Source organism: Triturus cristatus, chromosome 3_2 (assembly GCF_964204655.1).
Source record: "Triturus cristatus chromosome 3_2, aTriCri1.1, whole genome shotgun sequence".
Taxonomy (NCBI): Eukaryota; Metazoa; Chordata; class Amphibia; order Caudata; family Salamandridae; genus Triturus; species Triturus cristatus.
The window spans coordinates 309,837,173-309,860,871 of NC_140584.1; the positions used below are offsets into that span (position 1 = coordinate 309,837,173).

The following is a 23,699-nucleotide window of genomic DNA, read 5'->3' on the forward strand; positions in this document are numbered from 1 at the left end:
AGGAAGGCCTGTTGTTGGAGTAGTTGGGGTCCTGACCTCCTCCATGGTGGGACTGGAAACCACGTTGGTTGGACTGGTTATAACCGCGGTCGGACGATCGTCCCCTATATCGACCGGCCCTTCCAAAAACCGGGCGAAAAGCCCGTCTGATAGAAGCTTGAGCATTATCAAGACCACTAAAAGTGGCCACAAATTTAGTGAGTTCTTTCAGGAAAGACTGGCCAAACAACAATCCCTGTGCCAAAGGACCAGATTCAGATGTAGAGAGTTCAGCCAATTTAGGGTCCAACTTCAGTAATATAGAACGCCTGCGTTCAGAAGACATAGCACAATTGGCATTACCCAATTGGCAAACAGCTCTTTGAGCCCAACCAATCAGGTCATCAGGGTCAATGGCAGAGGAAGACTCCTTGGCCCGATACCCTAAATCCAAAATTTTGGTGAGAGGTCCCAGCAAATCCAAAAGTTTATCTTGACAAGAGCGCCATGCTCTGTCAATGCCCCTTTTAGGGTCCTTTGCATATTTTTTAAGATATGTCACCATAGTGGGATCCACCTCAGGAGTGTCCGCTAATTTATCTGCCAAATCAGGACGTGGACACTCAGAGCGAAGACGGGAACGCACCTCCTTGTCAAAAGGTTGACGAATGTGCGTCTGGACGTACTCCGCCACCTCCTGAGACGGGAGCCAAGAAGAAGAATTGGGATGTATTATATCTGATGGCTCAAACGTGAGAACTTGGGGATGCGACGGCGCATCAACAAAATGCTCCTTGCGAGCCTTTTTTCGAGGAGGAGGAGAAGATACCCCATGGTCCGAAGAAGAAGATGGAGAGGTACCGTCATCATCTGTTGGATGAACTGGAGGGGAGGAAAGCTCCTTAGGAGGTTGACCATAAGAATGTTCTGAAGAAAGGGCCTTAGCCAACTTTACAAAATCTGACCTGTGAGGATTAGACAATTTAGAAGATTTAGAGGACCTGGAGGACTGAGAGGATTTCGAAGACTTAGAGGATGAAGGCAGCCAGCCCTGTTGCACTGCATAGTGAGATAAATGCCGCTTCAATGGTGTAATAGCGCGAACCAGCGCTTTATTCACAGAGGATTGTACACCCAAGTCAAGAGCCTCCACCAAATCCTGCTCCATAGAGCCAGAGGCTTCCTCATCCTCATAATCATAATAATAATCATCGTCCTCAAAATAATCAGCCATGGCAGAACCTGGCGTAAATAAAGCCCACAAGAGGAAGGAAAACAACAGTAAATCTGGTATGCCAAAGCACAATAAAGGGGGAGCGGCACAAACCCCGAAGGCAAGTGTAAACAAACAGGTCAAAAATTAACCTGAAACATGTAAATATTTAGATGTGGAGGGAGGACTTGCCACAATGAAAGCCACTCTAGGCAATGCCTATGCAAATTATACAGCCCCAACTGCTTCAAACATGCAGTAGGACGTCAACAGGGGCAATAGAAATCAGGCCGTGGGCATGAGCAAATAAAAGCGCTGCTCTCGCGCTGAATTCCTGTGGAAACAGTGAGAATTATACAGGAAAATGGCCGCCGCGCATGCACGGTAACGACCGCCTGGATTTCAACAAGGAAAGACCTACGCAACACGCGCGTAGTCTTTCTGCCCCTAATTTACTCCCGCTCCACGTAAAATGAGGCGCGGGCGCAGAGCGCCCGAACCGGGGAGGCAGACACGCGCTCCCTGCAACGGTGCGACACCGGTACCAACTTAGACAAATTCCAACTGCAGAAAAACAAGGTCCGCGATACGCGCACAGCGCTAAGGAATGTAAGCAATGCAGAATTAAGCGACAGCAATAAAAATACAATTGCGATAAATAAATAAACAAATAGCGTTAAAGAGAAAGAGAAATGCACTTAACTTGCTGCGGAGCAGCAAAGAAAGAGGATATGGGATTCTCTTGCTGACTATTTATACGTGCATACTCTATGGTTATTACGTAGTACCCAATGTGTTCATGGGTATTGTGGTTTTTAGTTTTATTGTAATATGATTGGCTGCTGAGTAAATTTCTAGTAAAGAAATGAGAAGCATAATCGGAGCCTCCGGTCCTGACATAGAATACTCTCCCTCTAGAAAGCGAAGGCTCAAGCGCGGAAGACAGAGAACGCTCGAGCAGCTGAAGTCGGGTGCGTTGGAGCGCAACACAGTTAAAGCGCTCATGAAACTGGCAGAGAGGCGCTCGAGCGGCTGATGACGAGCACGTTGGAGCACGAATGACAAAGGTGCTCGTGAAGCTGACAAGGAAGGCGCTTGAGCAGATGGGGGCAAGCGCGTTCTATTAATATTCCCTTTTTTTTTATAACGATAGAGAAGGGAAAAGAAACGCAGGCCTGGGCGCAGAAAGTCTGAATCGTAGGAGGCAAAAAGTTTCTACCCCACTCCTGGTAACAGAATAGATGTAGTGTTGGGGTAGAAACACAGGAGTCAGGAACAGTGTAGATTGCCTCAAGAAATGTTTATTCCAAGAGAATAAGTACAAATTTCAAGGACCCACAGCCAACGCCAGTTGCTCAGGAGAAAGCCCAGAGATCCTGATCTTTCTCCTATCAACTAGAGTAGGAATGTGGAACATAAAGAACATTCTATAATTACAAGAAAAGAAATACTAACACATCACAACAGTAAATGTAAGCAACATTATACAGTTAATGTAAGCACAATACTACATCAGACAGCAGAGGGAACGGATGGATAATAAAAACGGTAATATAAAAACAGTGTATTAAACCAACAATCTGAATAATTTGTGACAACGTAAACTATGAAGACTGTTTTCACCAACCAGCTCAGCTTGCTGCATAAGGGAGAAAAAAAAAACATGCGAGAGGATGTAACCTTATGGCTAGAGCTGCTGACTTTGGACCCAGGGACATGGGGAACCGGGTTTGAGACTCAGCGTTGGCTCAGCATCCTGTGATTCTGGGTAAATCACTTAAACTCCTCACGCCTACCAAATAATGAATGTGTCCTTGTGTAATGTAACTGGTGCTCATGTAAAGCGCTCCAATACCTTTGGATCGAGTTTGCACTATATAAATCTGCACACAATAAATCCGAAAGATGTCCAGCCACAAGTCAGGCTTATTAGCTAAAACACTGCAACTAATCCTCTCCAGTGAGAACATGTTCATTCACCTCTTGGAACAGAACTACTCTACCTCTATTTCATCAGGCGTTTACGACCTTTTTACTGCTGTATATATTTCTTGTACAATTTGTTTTTATGTAAAGATTTACCATTTTGTAATTCTTGACATTGTGTATCTATTTTTGGTAATATTTGAACCCTCTGTAACTATCCATATACCTACATATTTCTATCATAAAACGCTGTAGCACTTTTGGGTATTGTTCGCGCTACATAAAAAAAATTGTAAATTAGCATTCTAGTTGTTCCAACTCGTTTTGTTTAGCCCTTTGTTTATGTTTCCGGCAGCTTTCGCTTCACGAGCTTCTGTTTACTGTTGGTTGCTTGGTAACCCAGACGTATCCAATCAAAAGTCTCGCTGCTGTTGCGTGGCAACTGATGCACAATTCCTTTGTAGCGGTTACGGCGCCTCTCTCATGAGCTCCCCGGGGGCCTCGCTGGGCCGGGTGCGCAGGGCGCCCTTGCCAGGGCTCCCCAGCCCGGGGTAAGAGGGGCGTGGGTGGTTGGGGACGAACCGTGCAGCTCTCCACTGCCCAATGCAACTTTTATTTGTGGTGCTTCCCCATCTCCACTAGTCCGAGATTCGCCTCCTTTCCGATACTTTCCTAAAGCTCTCCGTTCAGGGACAACATCTAACCTGGTATCACTCTTCAGCCTGACATAGCCATGATCTATTCTGAAAGACCATACTGAGACTGTTGCCACGGACCCAATTGCAGCTCAATCCTCACCCTCCCATTCTTAATCCAATTTTCCATGTGACCACTCTAAGCATGAAATACTCTCAGCATTAGCCCCCCACCCCACTACCGTTCAGCTAAATTAACCGCCCTTACGCCGGGCCAGTTAGTAACCTCCTCCAACCCGAGTCAACTCTCAGCCATAGAGCCCCTCTAACCTGAGGTCACTCGTAGTCTGAGACGGCCTCAGTCTAAGCGATAATCCCGCCTGGCTGAAACCACTCAACAGTCTGATACAAAAGCAAGCGGATACTTCAATATCCTGAACCCCCTAAAGATTGAGAATACAGCTTGAAATTAAAACACTGAAGAACTGGCACCCACCGTGCCAGAGTACCCGCGTGCTACTGAGAATTGCTGCAACTCTGCCTTCCAAATGTAAAATGTGTTTCTGACAGCACCTGCCATTTAAAACAGTGACTGAGGCTACTCCTTACCGGAGAGCCCGCGTATGAGACTGTACTCAGCACAGGGGGTTCACTTGTATGGCCCCAGCTCCATTGGAGACCCCCTCATCTCCAGAACTCCTTCCTCACAGTGGAATCCCCTCTAATTCTGAGACATGAACAGCATGGGACTTACCTCAATTTGGGGCCTTTATGCCACAGCTTTAGATCATCAGCGCGCAACTTAGCCTCCCCAAGTTGATTCGCTTAAAATTTTATTCCTCGCTTCTCCTTTCGACCTCGTTCGCGTCTCACGTTCCTGACGTGTCTTATTTGTAAACTAAGTTGTGTGTCCCGTATATCGTGTAGAATCTGCGTTCAGGAACTGGACACTGTAACCGTGACCAATAGGAAAAATACGTGTAATATCGCCAGTACTCGCCTAGAATGACCATCACATATTAATGATTAGCACGTATTTTCAATTGCGGACCACAACACAGTGTTGGGAAGTGCCCGCGAGTTTTTGTAATGGGCACATATATGCCATCCGGGCACCTGACATGCCTTAAACCAACACCGGGCTGCAGGAAGTAACTTTGGCTCTAACAGAGCACCCAAACAGAAGTCACACATGCAACTAGTGGTGGGACAGCAACAGATTGATTGCCTCATAGAAGTATGGGTGGTTTCCTTGGCTTATTGCCAGTTGGAGTATCTGGATTTAAGTACCAAAGGCTCTAAACGAGCACTAAGGTGACATTTTTACTAATATTTCACACAACACAGAGACCAAAGTTGCTACTTTGCATTGCTTGAAAGAGAGAGCAGGACTGTGCCATATCTGCTAAGATATGACGCTGCTTCTCTCTTCCCAAGACCTGGCGCACAATTTGGCTGCCTTGCACCACACACGCACACCTTTGCACCATAGTGTGAAGGATGTTTGCACAAGTCTAATAGGTTTTTAATTTAAGGGTATCCTTCCAGTACAAAATATTTTGCTTAGATTTACTTTTAAACTCTCCCCACTTTCCATGTGTGCTGTACAGTACAGCACACATTCAATGTTAGAAAAGTTTGGAGAAAAGAAAACGTTTCTCCTTCTTTGCGCCTGCCTCATGAGTTAGTAAATAGGGCTTTGCTTCAAAAATCATGATTGTTCGCTTAGGAACGCCTTTTTACCACTCATGGTATGCCCGCTTGACACTTGTGCTGTTTTGCATTATTTTTGGCAACTTTCCAGCGCAAAAAAGTGCTGTGCTAGAAAAAAAAATAGCAAATGAGCACTTTATATTGCATCATATTTGATGACATAGCATTGCTAAATCTAGCCCTAGGAGTGGTGGAAAGAATATTTTTACAACTCCCTGTCTCTACAAAGCACTCATACAAATGTAAACCAACCACAGGCAGTGCTTAATTTGTAAAATTTGAAGTGCAGGTGCTCAAATCTTTGTCGGAGGCCACACCTACTTTTTCTTTGGCTCCACCCACTTCCTCCACTGGCTCCACCCACTTCCGCTATTAGCTCCACCCACATCCTCAACGGGCACTGCGAAAAGTCAGATTAATTTCAGCAAGGGAGCCTGCCTTCCTCATAGTAAGGTTTTGATAGGAGGTTCCCCTGCCCTGTGAACATTTTCAAAAAGATTAAATCAAAAGTGCATTTAAAGCACAATTTTGAAATAAATTAGATAAAATCACTAATGCATTGAAAAGGGACAATTCCAGTGCTCCATGTGCTAATTTGGGGAAAGGACAATACTGGGGTAGGGTATGCCCTTTTTAATAGAGTCTATGAGATCAAAGATACAATGTTTACATAGCTTGTGAGACAAAATAAACCCAAATGTTGTGAAAACAAACACTAGTCAAATCAGAACAGATAAGCTGAACAAAATCATGAAATACACTTGAATGAGTCACTGTCACTTCCAGTGGCCGAAGGGGTTTGGGATTCATAAAAAGCAGAGTTAAAGCGATTACTTTTAGAGAAACAATTAAAAAAGATGATTAACAATTGGGCTTGCTACTATAACTTACTCCCTGGCATGGAGCTATATGTGCATTTATTAGACATTCTGAATAGTAAAAAACATGGAACTTAACTTGCGTTTCCCTCCATGGCCCCCCCCTATTGACATCCTCCTCAGATTCCCTCACTGCCACACGCGCCCCTCATCTCCCCATAGCCCCTCCCCCTCATGACTTCCTCCTCGGATTCCCTCACTGCCACCCTCCACCAGTGTCCCTCATCTCTCTGTAGCCCATCCCGCTCATGACCTCCTCCTCAGACTCCCTCACTGCCACCCTCCACTAGTGCCCCTCATCTCTCTGTAGCCCCTCCACCTCATGACCTCCTCCTCGGATTCCCTCACTGCCACCCTCCACCAGTGTCCCTCATCTCCCTGTAGCCCATCCCCCTCATGACCTCCTCCTCAGACTCCCTCACTGCCACCCTCCAGCAGTGCCCCTCATCTCTCCCTAGCTCCCTCCTCCACCCCATGACCTCTTCCTCGGATTCCCAAACTGCCACCCTCCAACAGTGTCCCTCATCGCTCCATAGCCCCTCCCCCTATTGACCTCTTCCTCAGATTCCCTCACTGCCACCCTCCAACAGTGCCCCTCATCTTTATGTAGCCCCTCTCTCATATGCATTTCATTTGTTGTATAGCGCTACTCATATCAGTGTAGTGTGTGTCAGTACTTTACACCACTCACACATTATACAGGAGACAATGAATCATACAAGCCAATAAGGATTACAAGGTGTATGAATCACGTGTCATCCATACCTGTGGGCCGGAAATTTTACGAGGGTTTGGGCTGGAGAAACACAACCTTAGGATTTAAAGAGTATTCAATGGGGGTCAGCTTTACTGATAAAAATGTATATCTGCCCAAACATACTGATTTTGGCAACATTAGAATAATGAAAAACTGGGGAAGTTCTAACTTGTCTATATCACAAAAAAAGAAAGCGAAGTTCTAATTATACCATTCATGTTTGTATGGAGCTCTTTGGTGACAGTTCATTGGTCACTGTCCTATGTTAGGATTGCAACTTCTGAACTGCAAGTAACACAAGGATCTCTGTGACAAAGGCAGTAACCCACTGAGCTTCCACAGAAAATACAGTTTACTGCATTTAAAAACTACTAACAGACAAACGATTGCTCTCCAGCAGGATCATTTATCACCAGCGTTATCTGGGCATTTTGTATTGTCTTACTGTTGTCCTGCATCGGCCATGATAATGCTAAAAACTGTCTAAATGAAGCACACACGAAGTATGTGTCCTGCTGGGCCTGCGCAGCTTTTAAAAAGAAAAACTAGTAGTAACACGTCATTCTCTTACCTACTCGTACTCCATTAGTCTAACTTTGTGTCACATCACAGCCTGATGTGATACGCAGCTGCATGGGTTAGGAAAGGTGAATAGGAATAAACAAACTTCTTTTCTCCTGCGCTGCTGCATAGAAAAAGAAATATCCACGCAGCGGCAGCAGAACACTGTGGCCTTTGCCATGTGGAGATGAAGGGGTGAAACAATAAACAAAGCCTCGTTAACATATAAATGGTCTTTTAAAGACCTGTGAAGTATGAAGTACTCGGGTGCGGCTGCGATAATCTAAAACTGAACGTGTGTGCGCAGTGCGCTCCTTAGAAGCTATCTCGGCCCGGGCATACACACACGACCTGTGCTTTGAAATTGCGCGCCTGTCTTCAATCCCTCACTGCGAGGGCCACCCGGCCAAGGCTCCTGTTTCGGTGGGCCATGGCAGCTCATGTTTGGGTGGGTGGACCTGGCGGCCCACCCGCTAGAACCGGGCCTGTGGCTGTTGGTCACCCTATTCGCAAACCGGCTGGGACTCGGAGTAGACAGGATCATGATGGGAATGGGACAGCCGGGTGCCGCAGACAGTGGCGGCACTGGCGGGGAATCACTTAACTTGAGTGAGTGGGACGTGGGTGGCCGTGGCACTCGTGAGGAGTAGTCTAGGAGTCGTCGGACTCTCTCTCAGTCTCTCTCTATGCAAATTTGCACTGCCGGGCCGGCTGCTGCGCAGCTTAACTGTCTCTTTCGCAGGCAGGGCTTAGGCCTGCTAGGAGGCCAGGGCCCTGCGTGTCTTCTCACTCTCACTCAGTCTCACAACAAGTCTCACCTGGTGTACCCCCGTTGCGTTGCCAGACCCTGGCTAACTGGCTCACAACGTCGTCCGAGTCACTCAGTATTTGTGAGTGTGAACTGTGAAGTTGTTTGTGAACGGCGAAGTGTTGAACAACCAACACGAAGACTAGGTGCGGCAGCGCTATGTTGGGGCGTGGCACTGAATGCGTGGCGTGCGCAATCAAAGCCCAATTTAAGAACATCTGCGCAGTGCGCACGCTGGCTGCCGCGTACAGCCCCCGCCCCGCGCCCCCAACCTCCGAGGCCCGAGAAGAGAACAAAAAGGCCTGGCTGCTGAAGTGATTAAGAAGTCAGTGTCATGTCATCGATCATACAGTGAGTCTGCAGACAGTTGTTAAACACTTGAGTGTACTGTTAGCAGTGTCCCGTTACCGTAGCATTAGCGAAGCTGCCGAAGCAAGTAAGTTACTTATAAATAATTACGTGCGGTGCGTGCACCTGAGCTGAGTGTGTAGACCCGGCCCTGATAATTAGGTGCCAGTGCTAAGCACCGGAAAGCACCGGCACAAATTAAGCACTGACCACAGGGAACATCGAGGAAGGCCCCATTGATGGATAAGCTTTATCTACAGAAGGTTCCCGAAAAATCTTATAGTTTGGAAAAACTACAAAATTCTGCAGCCAACTTTTGCCTAAATCTTCAGAAAAGCAATAATTTGTAAAGGATTTGAAAGCATTCCTTTGCTTGTCAGTAGACCTGAGGGCCAAATTCATGACCCTTTGAAGCCCATAAGACCTCTTAGAAGTAAATGTCTGGTCACTTATTGACCTTGCTCCACACTACATCTTTTCCAGGAAACCTCTGTCATCCTAACTGCACTTTATCCAGCAGTGGACCATCAACCAATAGGAGCAGGCATTACTTACTAATTCTTTTCCTCGTCACAGTCATTAAGTAATGCACTCATGCTTCTATGTACAAAAAAACACCAAGCAAAAAATGACATATATACCTGCTTCCCATTCCTCGAATATGGCTGATTTCCTTTCCCCACCTATAACTTGTATGAAAAAGAAATCGCCCCATTCCACTTCCTTTTTTATGTTTCTGTGGAGTAATTCACCAGGCACAGGTAAGGATTAATTATTCTTAAAGTTTGTGGACGGTCGACCTAGCAACTCAGATTGATTAGTATGATATTATTTGATAAGGATCGATTCTATCAACCAATGTTGCTAGATGTCCTGCTTTAGCAGACTCTTTTGGCTTACTTAGTGTTCTGCTATAGCAGACTAATGTTGGTATTGTTCGAGATTGTTTATATAGTGGTCCCATATGAGTCGGGGTTGAGATCCTGCCATAGTAGACCCTGCTGTGTTGAGGGTTTAGGTCCTGCTCTAGCGGAACCTTTTTTAGGTTGCAGCCTACCAGACAGTGCAGCTGTCTGTTTTTCTGAAGAAATCTTGGAGACATTCATAAAGTTGACCTAGGAATGCATTCCGCCTATTGCTTACCATTAGCTTTGTGGTTTGTAACTCACATTTTCTGGCTTTCTATTTGCTGGCTTTATTTGCTTTAGGCTGTCCAGCTTGAGTTCCTCCCTCCCATTGCCCTTACCTTGTTTACTGTATTCTTCCATGAACGCGTTTTCTGTAAACAGGCCTTTAAATCTTGTTCTTCTCTTGTCATATTTACTGTGTATTCAAAGATAGAGGTCAAATGCCGAGCTGTGTCTTCGAGGGAACTTGGTGTATACTTTTCTTTCTCTGACTTCAAAGTGAGAGGATTCATGTGACAATCATGCTAGCTACTGGGGGTCTGATTGAGGAAGGCTATACAATGTTATTTTTATTTCTAGCACACAACAAAATTTAAAAGTCTGTAAATTAACTGTGCTGATGATCAAATCAATACATTGGGTGATGACATTTCCACACATTATCGCTTGTGTGCTGTATACGTTTATCAGTAAAACTGTCTGTGAGTGCAAATGCAATGGTCATTTCAATTGAAATTGTGTTGTCTGTAATGGCAGTATGCTACCATACCATGCATATTCTACTTTACCCCACTCAATTCTGCTCTGCACCACTGCACGCCACTGCACTCTACTCTGCAATACTATGCCTTTCCACACTGCTTCACTGCACTCTTATCTGCACCACTCCACTCTATGCCTCTCTACTCTACTCTACACCACTCCACTCTATGCCTCTCTACTCTACTCTACACCACTCCACTCTACTCTATGCCAATGCACTCTACCCCACTCTACTCTACTATGAACCACTGCACTCTTCGTCACTGCACACTTTTCCAGTCCACACCACTCCACTCTATACTACCCTACTCTGCAACACTGCCCTCTATGCCACTTCGCTCTACACCAATGCACTTTACTCTGTACCACTCTACTGTATGCCAGTCCTACGCCAATCCACTCTAAGCCATTCTAATCCACTCTGCACTACTGCACTCCGCGACACTCTACTGTGTACCATTGCATTCTACACCACTTCACTTCACTCTAAAATTATCTGCTCTATGCCACTGCACTCTAGCCACACCAGTCCACTCTTCGCCACTCCAGTCTACGCCACTCCAGTCTACGCCACTCCACACTACGTCATTCCACACTACGCCACTCTATTCTACACTGTTGCATTCTACGCCACTGCACTCTACACCAATGCGCACTACACCACTTTACTCAAAAACTAGGCCACTCCACTCTATGCCACTCCACTGTGCAACACTGCACTCTATGCCAATGCACTCTTTGCCACTGCTCTATACCACTCCACTCTACCCTACACCACTCCACTCTACGCCACTTCCCTTTACTCTGAAACAATCTCCTATTAGCCACTGCACTCTACACCACTCTACTCCACTCTGCTCCCCTCCACTCGATGCCACTGCACTCTGTGGTGCACCACTCTATGCCACTGCACTCTACACTATGCCAATCATTGGAGAATATACACCAATAATCGTTTATTAGTATACGCTCAGAGAGGGGCTCTGTCTGCATGGTCTCCTAAGAGTACTACAGAGGGAACTGAGAAACAGCAAGCATAAAGATACATTATGTACATTGCATGGTTAGCTGAGAACACATGTCCACAGTGGAATTTTCCCAAAAAGATGTTGCCGGACAGCAAAAGACAAAAAAAAGGTTTCTACTCTCATATCTTATGAAGTTCAGGACACTCTCAAGGCCGTTCCATCCCATGCTGCGATCAAACTACCAGACAGGTGGGAGAGGTTCTTTATTTAGGGAAAACTATGAACTGGCACAAGCAGTTCTTTGTTGCAGATACAAAACTTAGCAAGGGGTATTTCTCTGAACAGGGAAGGATTCATTTCGAACCTCACACAAAATGGAGTCTGAAAAAGAAAATGGCGCAGCGTATGCTAACTTATACATAGTATGAGAGCATCAACGAGCATAATCTAACACACCCTCCTTTTAGCATGAGCTAAAGACATTTTCAGTTTCACAAAAACAGGGAAAACAGGCACATATGCGAGGCAACTTTAAAAGCAGCAGAAGCGAATAGAGCCGCAAAATTAGAAATGCAATCAAGGTGAAGCTATGGGCACACTTTACAGTCAACATCAGAAATTGGGACAGCAAGGAGGGTTGAGTGCTCAAATATTCCCTCATCTATATTAATAAGACCATCGATATCAACTTGGAGCATCATAGCGGCATTGGTAACATGGGCTGATATTTTCTGTTTGGGCATTAAAACAGTGGCACAATAGGAACAACAAAGGGGGAGGCATTGAATGAGAATGCAACAGAATATTATTACTGCTATGAAATAAGTTATTTCCTTAAGGATACAACCCCAATTACCCAAAAGAGACCAACTCCAATTTCCACTTTCCATCCCCTTGATGTTCTCAATGATGTCCATAATGTGTTGCGTTATGTTTTATTCCTAATTCTGTATGCCAACAACACACTGGTTGTCAATTATTGCACATACACCAACATTCTTTGCCAAGATAAAATCCACTGCATATCTAGTCTGTTCGGAATACACCCGCATGCTTTCTAACTGAGTGGTAATGTCTATCAAGGCTGCCACTGTAGTATTGGATAGAATCTGCAACTTACATCCAAAATATTCTCTAGCATTCTCACCCCTGGCTATGGCAGTACCACCCAATGTAAAGATGTGGCAGCCCTCTTATTGCATCCTGGGGAAATGTGTTCACCTACATTAAGTGTGGATACACTATGTGCACCTTCCAGAAACCACAACACCCCACATATTATTATTGCTGTCGCTACAAGAACAATGACACAAAATTTTACTTTGTATCGACCAAATCATACTGCGTTTTATAGGAGCAATTAGCTGATCCTCCTCAGTAACTTGTCTACCAAAAGGATGCATTATAAATAAAGGGGAAAAAAGGAATCAAGAAATGGAAGTGTTCCCAATGTCCGTCAGAGCCTCACTGGTACAGGCTCCTATTGTCCATCAATCAGTTGGAGCTCTTGAGCACCGGCGGTGGAGCTTGCTCTGTCCTAAGCTCTTTCCTATTCTATCCTACACTGATAAAGGTGGAAAACTTTCAAAGTATACTTTCCTGACTAATGACAGATTCAACTTTCGTTGATTCCCCTCCCTTGTTGGTACTGCTACTCAGTACATTCCTACCTTATGCAGTCCATCCCTAGTCTTTCTATTTCCCAGACTTGGTGGTCCTCGTCTGAGGACGTAAGTTGTGCCATGCAGCTCCAGGCACTGTATGATCACTGAACAGAGACACCTGGATAGCTCGTATTTGTGGTGGGACAGCCTCATTCAAAACATCGTCATTGTCTTTGTCAGCTTGCGTCCAAACTAGCTTTGCATCGCTAAAAGGCACGAATCTGGGCACCTGTTGACATTCAATGTCTCCTATGCCCTCCTTGACCAACTGATGGCAAGGCAATGGCAAAGGTATTCTTTTGCAGTGGGTCGCATAGACCCAATTCTTTCGACCAGCAACCTTTACAGCCGTCTGTGTAGCAAGAAGGACTTGCTCCAGACCTTTTCACCTGGGTTCCAAATTCTTCTTCCTCTGAAAATTCTTTATCAGGACAAAGGGCCATATGTATGAAACTTTGGTTTTGCGATTCTCAAATAGCGATTTTTAGGGAATCGCTATTTGAGAATCGCAAAATGCTATGTATGTAGGATTTGCAAATAATTTTGTGAATCCTACATATTCCTTAATTGCGAATCGCAAATTGCAATTCGCAATTAAGGAATACCTCCCCATTCATTCCTATGGGCCTAGAGGCCCATAGGAATGAATGGGAAGACATTCTCAATTTGCGATTCTCAATTAGAGAATCGCAAATTGAGAATGTAATTTCAAGGGTGCCAGGGTGTCAAAAGGACACCCTGTTGCACCCCTGAAATGTACATGTGTGCACATGTGGCACACATACATGCCCTATGGGCATGTATGTGTGCCACATGGAACTTTGAAAAATGCAAAAAAGTGAATTTTTCAAAGAAATCGCAAATTACCACCAACTTGAAGTTGGTGGTAATTTGCGATTCCTTAAGGCCAAATTGCACTTTTTCTGGGCCTCTTACATTGCATTTAAGGAATCGCAATTTGCGATTCCTTAAATGCATTCGCAAAATAAGGAATCGCAAATTTTGCGATTCCTTATTTTGCGAGGCTGTTTTCCTTTCATACATCCCACTTAGCTAAATTGCGATCGCAAACGCCGAAATTCTGCGAATTTCGGCATTTGCGATCGCAATTTTGAATGGTACATATGGCCCAAAGTCCCCTGGTTGGATGCTGTGGCCAGGTCCATCTGGTTTAGGAGGTAAGGAGTCTCGCACCTGTAGGTGAATAAAACGCAAACTTTCTGTCAATTGTCCAAGATAATCAAGTAATACAGGATAGTCAATGTCTGAATATGTTTTCACCCTTGGGACACCTCAGACATTTGCTGGGCGGCATAAAACCACTTTATAGGGTGATAAGCCAGTTCTAGAATGTGCTGTAGTCCTAGTTGACAAAAGAGCCAAGGGAAGAGCATCTGGCCATCTCAACCCTGTTGTCTCCTGAATTTTTGCCAATTTCAGTTTGAGTGTACGATTGTACTTCTCAACCAGACCCGCTGACTGCGGGTGATTGGCGGCATAGAATTTCTGTTTAATATGCAAGCCTTCACATATTAGCCTAATCACTTTCCCATTAAAATGAGATCCGTTATTCATCCAGATAATTCTAGGCATTCCAAATTGTGGAAAGTACTCTTTAATGAGCACCTTCGCAGTTGTGGTGGCTGTATTGTCTTTAGTGGGGTAAGCCTCAACCCATTAACTGAACGTGCATATAACCACTAGGGCATGCTTGAGATTGTTTCAACGTGTTAGCTCAATGAAGTCCATCTGGAGGACTTCAAAGGGAAATGTAGGTGGTGCAAAATTACCGGGTGGTGTAGGGGTACCTTTTCCTGGATTGTGCCTCATGCAAATCATGCAACTTTTCACTAAATGTGTAGCGGTCTTGGAAATATTATCATTTCACCAAACCAGGGCCAATAGTTTACAAATACCTTTTGCACTGATATGAGCTGGACCATGAGCCATAGTAACCACAGGGAGTACATATGCATCGGGTAACATCCATTTCTGCTCTCCAGACAAATCAATCCAACACTCTTCGTCATCTAAACGTGCTGCACTCTCTTGCCACACAGCTAATTCTTCTATCGTGGCCTCACTTTGTATCTCTTTCACACTCTCAACAGTGTTCTCAAACATGGCGTTCTCGGGAACCCATCTAGCAGGGCCTGCAACAAACATTCTGTTTATCTGATTCTGAGCCGTTTCCTTGGCTATCTGATCTGCGAACGCGTTCCCTCCACTTACGTCATCTGTCACTTTCTTGTGGGCACTGCACTTTACAATAGCCATTTTCTTAGGAAGTGTTAGTGCAGATAACAATCGTAGTATCAGATGTCCATGTTGTATCTTAGTACCATAGGAAGTAAGGAAGCCTCTCTCTACCCACAGGTGTCCCAAATTGTGCGCCACCCCAAATGCATACTGACTGTCTGTATAAATATTAACAACTAATCCCTTGTTCACTTCACAACCTCGTATAAGGGCAACAAGTTCTGCTGCCTGCGTGGATTGATAGGGGACCCGTGATGTCTTGACTACCATATGCAATGTAGTGATAGCGTAAGCTGCAGTGGTGGTGCCATCTGGTAATTTAAAACAAGAGCCATCGACATATAGTTCTCCTTGGGATCAGATAAGGGAACATCAGTCAAGTCTACCCGTCCTTTCATCTCTTAGTCTGTTCGGAAAATATAGTCGACTGCATCGTTCTCGGAAGGGAGGGGTAGTAATGTGACTGGATTAAGAGTGGCACATCTTTTAATCGTGATATGCTTAGCAAACAATGTCAATTCATAGCCGGTAAGATGTGCACTGGTGAGGTGCTGTGTCTTTTTTTGTTCAAAAGTGTATCCACAGCATGCCTATAAAAGCACTCACGTCTTTTTGAGTTTGCGGACAGGGCATTTTATTAATGGTACTGATGCGTTCTGACGTTAACCTTCTACCTTCCTTCGGCAGAAGGTGACCTAAATAGGTGACCTCCTGTCGACAGTATTGAAGCTTTGAAAGGGAAACCTTATGACCATGATGTGCCAAGTGCAACAACATCACCGTACTATCCTTGCAGACTTGTTCCGTATCAGAAGCAATCAACAAATCATTGTCATACTGCACCATTGCATTGCCAGGAGAAAGTGAGAGTGAATCCAACTGACCTTTCAATGCTTGACTATAGATGCTAGGACTTTCAGTATAGTCTTGAAGAGCCCGACAGAATTGGAATCTTTTACCAGCTAGCGAAAATCCAAACAAATACCTGCTGTCTGGATGTATAGGAAAGCTAAACAAATTCCTTTTTTAAATCGATAACAGAGAAAAACTTAGCGGTAGTTGGAATCATTGTTAAAAGTGTAGTAATATCAGGAACCATCGGCAATTGAGGGACCACTATCTTATTGACCTCACACAAATCAATCACAAAACGATATACATCATTGGCTCTATTAGGAGAATCTAGAAGAGCCCTTTTCAAGACTGGAAGAATAGGACTATTACATATATTACCTGTAGTCTCTTCGACAACTCCCTTGAATATTAGGTCCTGAACAATATCAAGAAGAGCTTGTTCTCCTGCCTGTGGTATTTTATACTGAGGAATACGGGGCAATATGGCATTCTCCTTAACCTGTATAGAAACTGGTGGTATATGCAACAAGCCTACATCGGTGTCACCAGTGACCCATAACGTGGGTGGTACTTGATCAAATTCAGGTGGAAGAGGAGCATCCTTAGATAGACATTGTCTGGTACCCACGTCCGGGCGAATGGTAATATAGACGCCATCAGGCGAACAATATATGGTAGCATGCAACTTCTTTAGTAGGTCCAAGCCCATCAAATTCTCACCACAATTGGAAGTCAAAAGAAATGGGTAATCCACGGTAAAAGGCTCAACAGTAAGTGCAAAGGGGCGTGAGATGGGGATTACAACCGATACTCCTGAAAAACCCACTGAAACATTATTATGGTCAGACAGGGGCGCCCCAGGGGCCAGGTGTCGGGAAATAGAACTTTTTGTGGCACCTGTATCAACCAAGAAGTCCTTAGGAGATCCTTGCAGATCTAACTTGACATAAGGGCCACGCTAGTCTACAGGTATGTGAACTGGTCCCGTACCCTGTCCCTGGCTGTCCCAGCTGAAAGAGATCCCTGTCATGTCATCAGCATCATAGTCATCATTGTAGTATTGCCTATCCCTAGTATCGTCGAAATAATTGTCAGAATGGCCTACAGGGGCAGTAGTATTTTGCTGCCTATTGATCCCACGGCCCTTGTTTCCAGGACCTCTTCTACTAGTGGACGAAGAATTTTGCAAAAGTACAGGGCACTGGCTACACCAGTGACCTTCTTACTTGCAGTAAGCATACTGATTCTGCCCCAAAGGTGTCATGGGTGGCTGTCTAGCGCGGAAGTGTTGCTGTTGGGGTCTCCTAGTGTTACCTCAATATGCGTGTTGCAGTAATACCTTTGTCTTGAGATCCTTATGTTTCTTATCAGTCTTGTGTTTCTCTTCATTATCCCTATGCTCGTAATATTGGGCCATATTTAAAATCACGGATGAGGCAGACGTAGACCAAGTACTCTCAGCTGCTTGAAGTTTAGACATTATTTTGGGAAGGAGATTAATAACAATCCTATAAAAAAAAAAAGACCGACTCCTCCCTCTGTAGACATATCCTGCCCACTGTAATCCAGAAACGTCTCTTTAAACCTAGTGTATAAAATGTGTCTTTCTTCTGCTGACAGGCAGTCAATCTGTCCCAACTTTCTTGTGAGGAATGAGTGTATGCAAATATGTTATTATGCGACCGGGCAAGGCGAGTAACTCAGCGCATGTCTTGTCTTCTTGCTTCCTATCTCGGTCCCAACCCAAAATCACATCCGACGTTCCGCTGAACTCGGCGACATGATCTTGGGTGTGTACCTGATGCCAAATATCAACTGGAACAAGTAGGCCAAAAAACATTTCAATATCAGCAAGGGTCATCACCGTGGAAGAGGAAGCCTCTGTCAATTCTTTATAGCAAGCAGTAGGATTTTTCCTAGGGCCAGGCAACGTAGCCTTAAGAGCCAGAACTTCACTCCTTTTCCATGGAGTATAAACCCATTGTTCCTGAAAACGGGCAGCCACAGCCGGTCTAGTAACCGCTCCATGTTGGTCCACCACTTCAGGAATTTCCAGGTGATAAACAGGGTGAACCTCTTGCAGTGGGAATTGAGTTATTTTAGTGGGACTCTTATCATGAAGTCAGTAATGTAGAAACGTTCCTATACAGAGAGGCCGGCTCCAAATTATTTATATAAGAGCCTTCATTAATATCAAATAGTATTTGAGATGTGTTAGAAAAACCCCACTCCCACACCGGAAGGGTGGTAATGGGATTTTCCCGGACATACACTGTGGTAGCTTGGCTCGAGTGGTCAGGGGTCAGGCACCGTGCTAAGCATACGTCATACCCACACAATAACCATGCGTGCATCCGTTCCAAAAACGACACTACACCTTAAAAATTATACTGAAAATATATCTCTTTATCTTCTTTTCTCTTAGTTGCTGATTAAATAAATAATAATACAATCACAGTACACAAGGCTTTTTCTTAAAAAGTGCAGGTCAAATAAATAATAACACTTTACAGGTGCAATAAATAGGATCAGGTCAAATAAATACTGTGAGGCAATAAATACTGTGCAGGAATAAGTTAGCTCAGGACAATAAATACATCACAGGAATAACTTAGATAAATACAATAAATACAGTACCCTCAATAAATAATATCAGCCAACAATGACATTTGTAAAATCAGATCACATTTAAAATACTATGGGCTGATTTGGCCCAGTCACAGCTTATGGTTAGGTGGATGGCCTGAGGGGTATACTCCCTGGCTTGGACAAGGCTGAGGCCTAAACTGAGGTAGATCAAGGGGGAATCTAGAGATCTGGCTCTCCCACACTACACAACCCCTCTGTATTAGTCTCAGCTCACCCCTGGCACAATCAAGCTGGTTCCAGCACCTCTCTAGCCTCTAGGATGGTCTCTTAGGGCTCCACAGGGCCTTAGGCGCCCTCTATTCCACTTACTGCCCTTTTTATGAAGCTCCGACGCCGCTGGAGTCGTGTGGACGCCGTGAGGCGGTTCCGGTTCGATGTCGGCGGCCTCGGCGCAATGTCAGTTCTTGACGACGCCGGTAGGCGGTTCCGGTTCGATGTCGGCGGCCTCGGCTCGATGTCGACCTCCGGTTCGATGACGTCGGGCAGTCTTGGCTCGATGTCGACTTCCGCCGGCTCCGGTTCGATGTCGGCGGCCTCGGCTCGATGTCGACCTCCGGTTCGATGACGTCGGGCAGTCTTGGCTCGATGTCGACTTCCGCCGGCTCTGGTTCGATGTCGGCGGCCTCGGCTCGATGTCGACTTCCGGCGGCTCCGGAGTGCGACCTCCACTCCCGACCTCCGGCACGCTTCACCTCGGTCTCCGGCGACTCCGGAGGGCGGACTTCACTCCCCCGTCGACGCCGCTCACTCGACCTCGGGTGACTTCCTCCTCGACCTCTGGTACTCTCCACGACCTCCGTCGGCGCCCTCTCTCGACCTCTGGCGGCTCCGGGTACGACGTCTGCTTTCCAGTCAGCGCCGCTTCTCCACCTCGGGCTCCAGGTCTCTAGGCTTCTCGACGTCGGACTTCAGGTAGTTACCAGTAACCAGGTCAGGTACTTGCTGTTCTTTACTTTCAAGGCCTGTTCCTGCTGTCCAGGTCCTTAAGATGGTTTTTCTCGCTTTCTCCCACACAGGGCTCCAGGCTGGGCTCAGTCAGTAGGGACTAGTATCAAGGGTGGGTTTATGGACCCCACTCCAGGCACAAGTTTCCACCCCTGCTGCCTCACTCCTTCCTCCTTCAGGTTTCTGCTGCTCTCTCTTCACCAGTCAGGTGCCAACTGCCAACTCCAACTGTCAACTCTGGCTTAGCTTCCCAACATTCCAAACCGCCTCCAATTGTCACAGGGTTCCAGAATGTTGCAGAAGGTTCTAGTAGGTTCCAGTGATGTCACAGGTGACAATGGGTGGCCACCATTTTGTGCTCCAGGCCCTCAGACAGAAGTTCCAGGGGTAGATAAAATGGCTCCCTGAATCTGCATCAATACTAAAAAGTCTGGTGGTTCCCAAAAAGGAAAAAAATACTAACAGGGTTTGAGGCAAAAGTGGGACAAAATAAATAATGATGAGGAGGGACCACCCAAAGGGCTGACAGGTCTAACACGCGTCCCCCCCAGCTGAAAGTGGGGAGAGCTACCCAACCCCTTGGGAGTTCTCATCACTAAGGCGGAAATACCTTGAGAGACCGTCTGCATTGGCATGGTCCACTCCAGGCCGATGTTCCACCTGAAAGTCCATTCCCTGTAGGGAAATAGACCACCTCAACAACTTGGGATTCTCCCCCTTCATCTGCATCAGCCAACGAAGGGGTCTGTGGTCGGTCTGAACCAGGAAGTGCGAGCCAAACAAGTATGGCCGCAACTTCTTCAGAGCCCATACCACTGCAAAGGCTTCACGCTCTATTGCACTCCACTTCTGTTCCCTGGGAAGTAGTCTCCGGGATAGGAAGACCACGGGTTGATCCAGACCCTCTTCATTGAGTTGCGATAACACTGCCCCAATGCCATGTTCTGATGCATCCGTCTGGACAATGAACTTCTTGGAAAAGTCTGGGGCCCTTAAGACCGGGGCCTCGCACATGGCTTGCTTCAGCTTCACAAAGGCCTGCTGACAAGCCTCCGTCCAGACTACCCGTCGAGGTTGTTTCTTGGACGTGAGCTCCGTGAGGGGGGCTACAATGGTTCCGTACCCCTTCACGAAGCGGCGGTAGTATCCCGTGAGGCCCAGAAAAGCTCGGACCTCAGTCTGTGTCTTGGGGGGTTCCCAGGCCATGATGGCCTCGATCTTCGCCTGGAGGGGTTGCACCGCTCCCCTACCCACCAAGTGTCCAAGGTACACTACCGACCCCTGCCCGATCTGGCACTTGCTGGCCTTGATCGTCAATCCAGCTTGTCTCAGGGCCTGGAGAACAGCTTGCAGGTGCCGCAAGTGATCCTCCCAGCTGTTACTGAAGACGGCTATGTCATCCAGATAAGCAGCAGAGAAACTCTCCATTCCGGTGAGGATCTGGTTTACCAGGCGCTGAAACGTGGCAGGTGCGTTCTTGAGCCCAAAGGGCATCACACAGAACTGGTAGTGGCCATTGGGCGTGGAGAAGGCTGACCTTTCCCTTGCTCCATCAGTCAAAGAGATCTGCCAGTACCCAGAAGTAAGGTCAAAGGTACTTAGATATTGGGCAGCTCCCAGCCGGTCAATCAATTCATCCGCCCTAGGGATCGGATGAGCATCAGTTTTGGTTACTGAATTCAATCCCCGGTAGTCCACACAGAACCTCAGTTCCGGTTGGGCACCCGGTGGTGCAGCTTTTGGTACTAGTACCACCGGACTGGACCAGGGCCTGCTAGAAGGTTCGATCACTCCTAGCTCCAGCATCTTAGTGACTTCACTGTGAATGCTGGCCTTCACCTTGTCTGACATCCGGTAGATCTTGGACTTCACAGGTGGGCTGTCTCCTGTGTCCACATCATGGACGCACAGGTGAGTCCTACCCGGAACAAGGGAGAACAACGAAGAGTACTGTCCCAGGACCTGGCGGCAGTCCTCCTGCTGTTCAGGAGTTAGAGATGGGGAGAGAATCACTCCCTCCACCGACCCATCCTTCTCTTGAGACGCAAACAAATCGGGGAGAGGCTCGCTTTCCGCGTCCTCTGCTCCATCAGTCACCATCATCAAAATGACTTCGAGCCTCTCGTAGTGGGGTATGAGGCGGTTGGCATGCAGCACCCGTAGGGGCTGACGAGGGGTTTTAAGATCCACCAAGTAGGTAGCCTTACCCTTCTTCTCCAATACCTCAAAGGGTCCTGACCAGCGATCCTGGAGGGCGCTAAGCTCTCCTGGTTCGATCACCCACACCTTCTGGCCAGGCTCCAACTCCACCGGGTGAGCGTTGTGGTCATACCACGCCTTCATTACTGCTTGGCTGGCCTCCAAGTTGTCAGAAGCTTGCTTCCACAACTTAGCCATTTGGCTCCGGAAGGCCAGCATGTAGCTCACCACATCCTGGGGAAGCTTTCTGGGAGTTCTTTCCCATCCGTCTCTCACCAGGTTGAGAGGTCCACGTACAGGGTGCCCATACAAAAGCTCGAAGGGGCTGAAGCCCACTCCCTTCTGTGGCACTTCCCTGTAAGAAAAGAGTAGACAGGGTAGGAGGACGTCCCATTTCCTCCGCAGGCTTTCAGGCAGACTTCTGATCATGCCTTTCAAGGTTTTGTTAAACCTCTCCACCAGACCATTGGTCTGGGGGTGGTAAGGAGTTGTGAACCGGTAGGTCACTCCACACTCCTTCCACATGGCCCGCATGTACGCTGACATGAAGTTGGTCCCCCTGTCGGACACAACTTCCTTGGGAAAACCCACTCGGGTAAAGATTCCCATCAGGGCCCTAGCCACAACAGGTGCTGTTATGGTCCTCAGAGGTATTGCCTCTGGGTACCGTGTGGCATGATCCACCAAAACCAGGATAAACCTGTGACCAGCTGACGTTGGCGGATCTAACGGACCCACAATGTCGATGCCCACCCTTTCAAAGGGGGTGCTAACGACAGGAAGTGGTTCCAGGGGAGCTTTCAGCTTCACCCCTGTTTTCCCACTGGCTTGGCAAGACACACATGTCCGGCAGTAGGTATCGGACGACACTTTCATTTGAGGCCAATAAAAGTGTGGGACAAGACGGGCGAAGGTCTTGTCTTGCCCCAGGTGTCCTGCCAATGGGATCTCGTGAGCCAACTCCAGAAGGAAGGCTCGATAACGTTGAGGGACTACCAAGGCTTGTGACGATCCATGTAGGGGTGCCTTGGGTTCACTGTAGAGGAGGCCATCCTCCCAGTAAACACTGTAGTTCCCTTCAACGTTCCCTGCTGCCTGGGCTTTGGCCTGACGCCTCAGCCCCTCAAGGGTAGGGCACTCCCTCTGGCCCTGGCAGAATTCCTCCCTGGACGGGCCTCCCTCCACGTGCCACTCGGCCGGGATGGGTAGGTCCTCCAGTTTGGTAACATCCCCCACCGCAGACTCCTGGTCCACCACCTCCGGTGGCCTATCCGTCCTACGGGGTGTGGACGCCGAGGCAGGCTCTTCCTGTCCTCGGTTCTTCCCTTGTCTGGCAGCTGGCTGGGCCTATGTTCCAGGCTCCAGCCTGAACGAACTCCCTCTCCGGGTAGTCGCGGACCCTGTGCTCACACAGGCCCAGTCAGGTGTACCCAGCATCTCAGTATGAGTCCGGTATTCCACCTCCTTCCAAGCATTGGGCTCCATGTCATTCCCCAGCAGACAATCAACCGGCACGGCAGGGCTTACGGCAACTCGAAGTGAACCTGCAACCCCCTCCCATTCAAAGGGAACCTCGGCCACTGGATAGTGGCCTGTTCTGCCGTCAGCCATCGCGGCTGGGTGGAGTACATCGGGAATTACCTGCTCTGGAGACACCAGTTGGCTACGCACC

At 47.0% G+C, this 23,699-nt stretch overlaps 1 protein-coding gene across 3 annotated transcripts in view; it reads left to right on the forward strand.

The window, feature by feature from the left end:
• Positions 1 to 3,568: 3,568 nt before the first annotated feature.
• Positions 3,569 to 23,699, forward strand: part of UBXN11 (UBX domain protein 11) — a 422,469-nt gene continuing 402,338 nt past the window's right edge. For 2 of the 3 annotated variants that reach the window (XM_085647749.1, XM_085647750.1), the window contains exon 1: positions 3,572 to 3,669. In XM_085647749.1, the coding sequence (XP_085503875.1) occupies positions 3,602 to 3,669 (68 nt within the window). In that variant the 5' untranslated portion in view covers positions 3,572 to 3,601. Of the gene's footprint in view, positions 3,670 to 23,699 lie in introns of all 3 variants that reach the window. The other variant, XM_085647748.1, reaches the window with a different exon arrangement.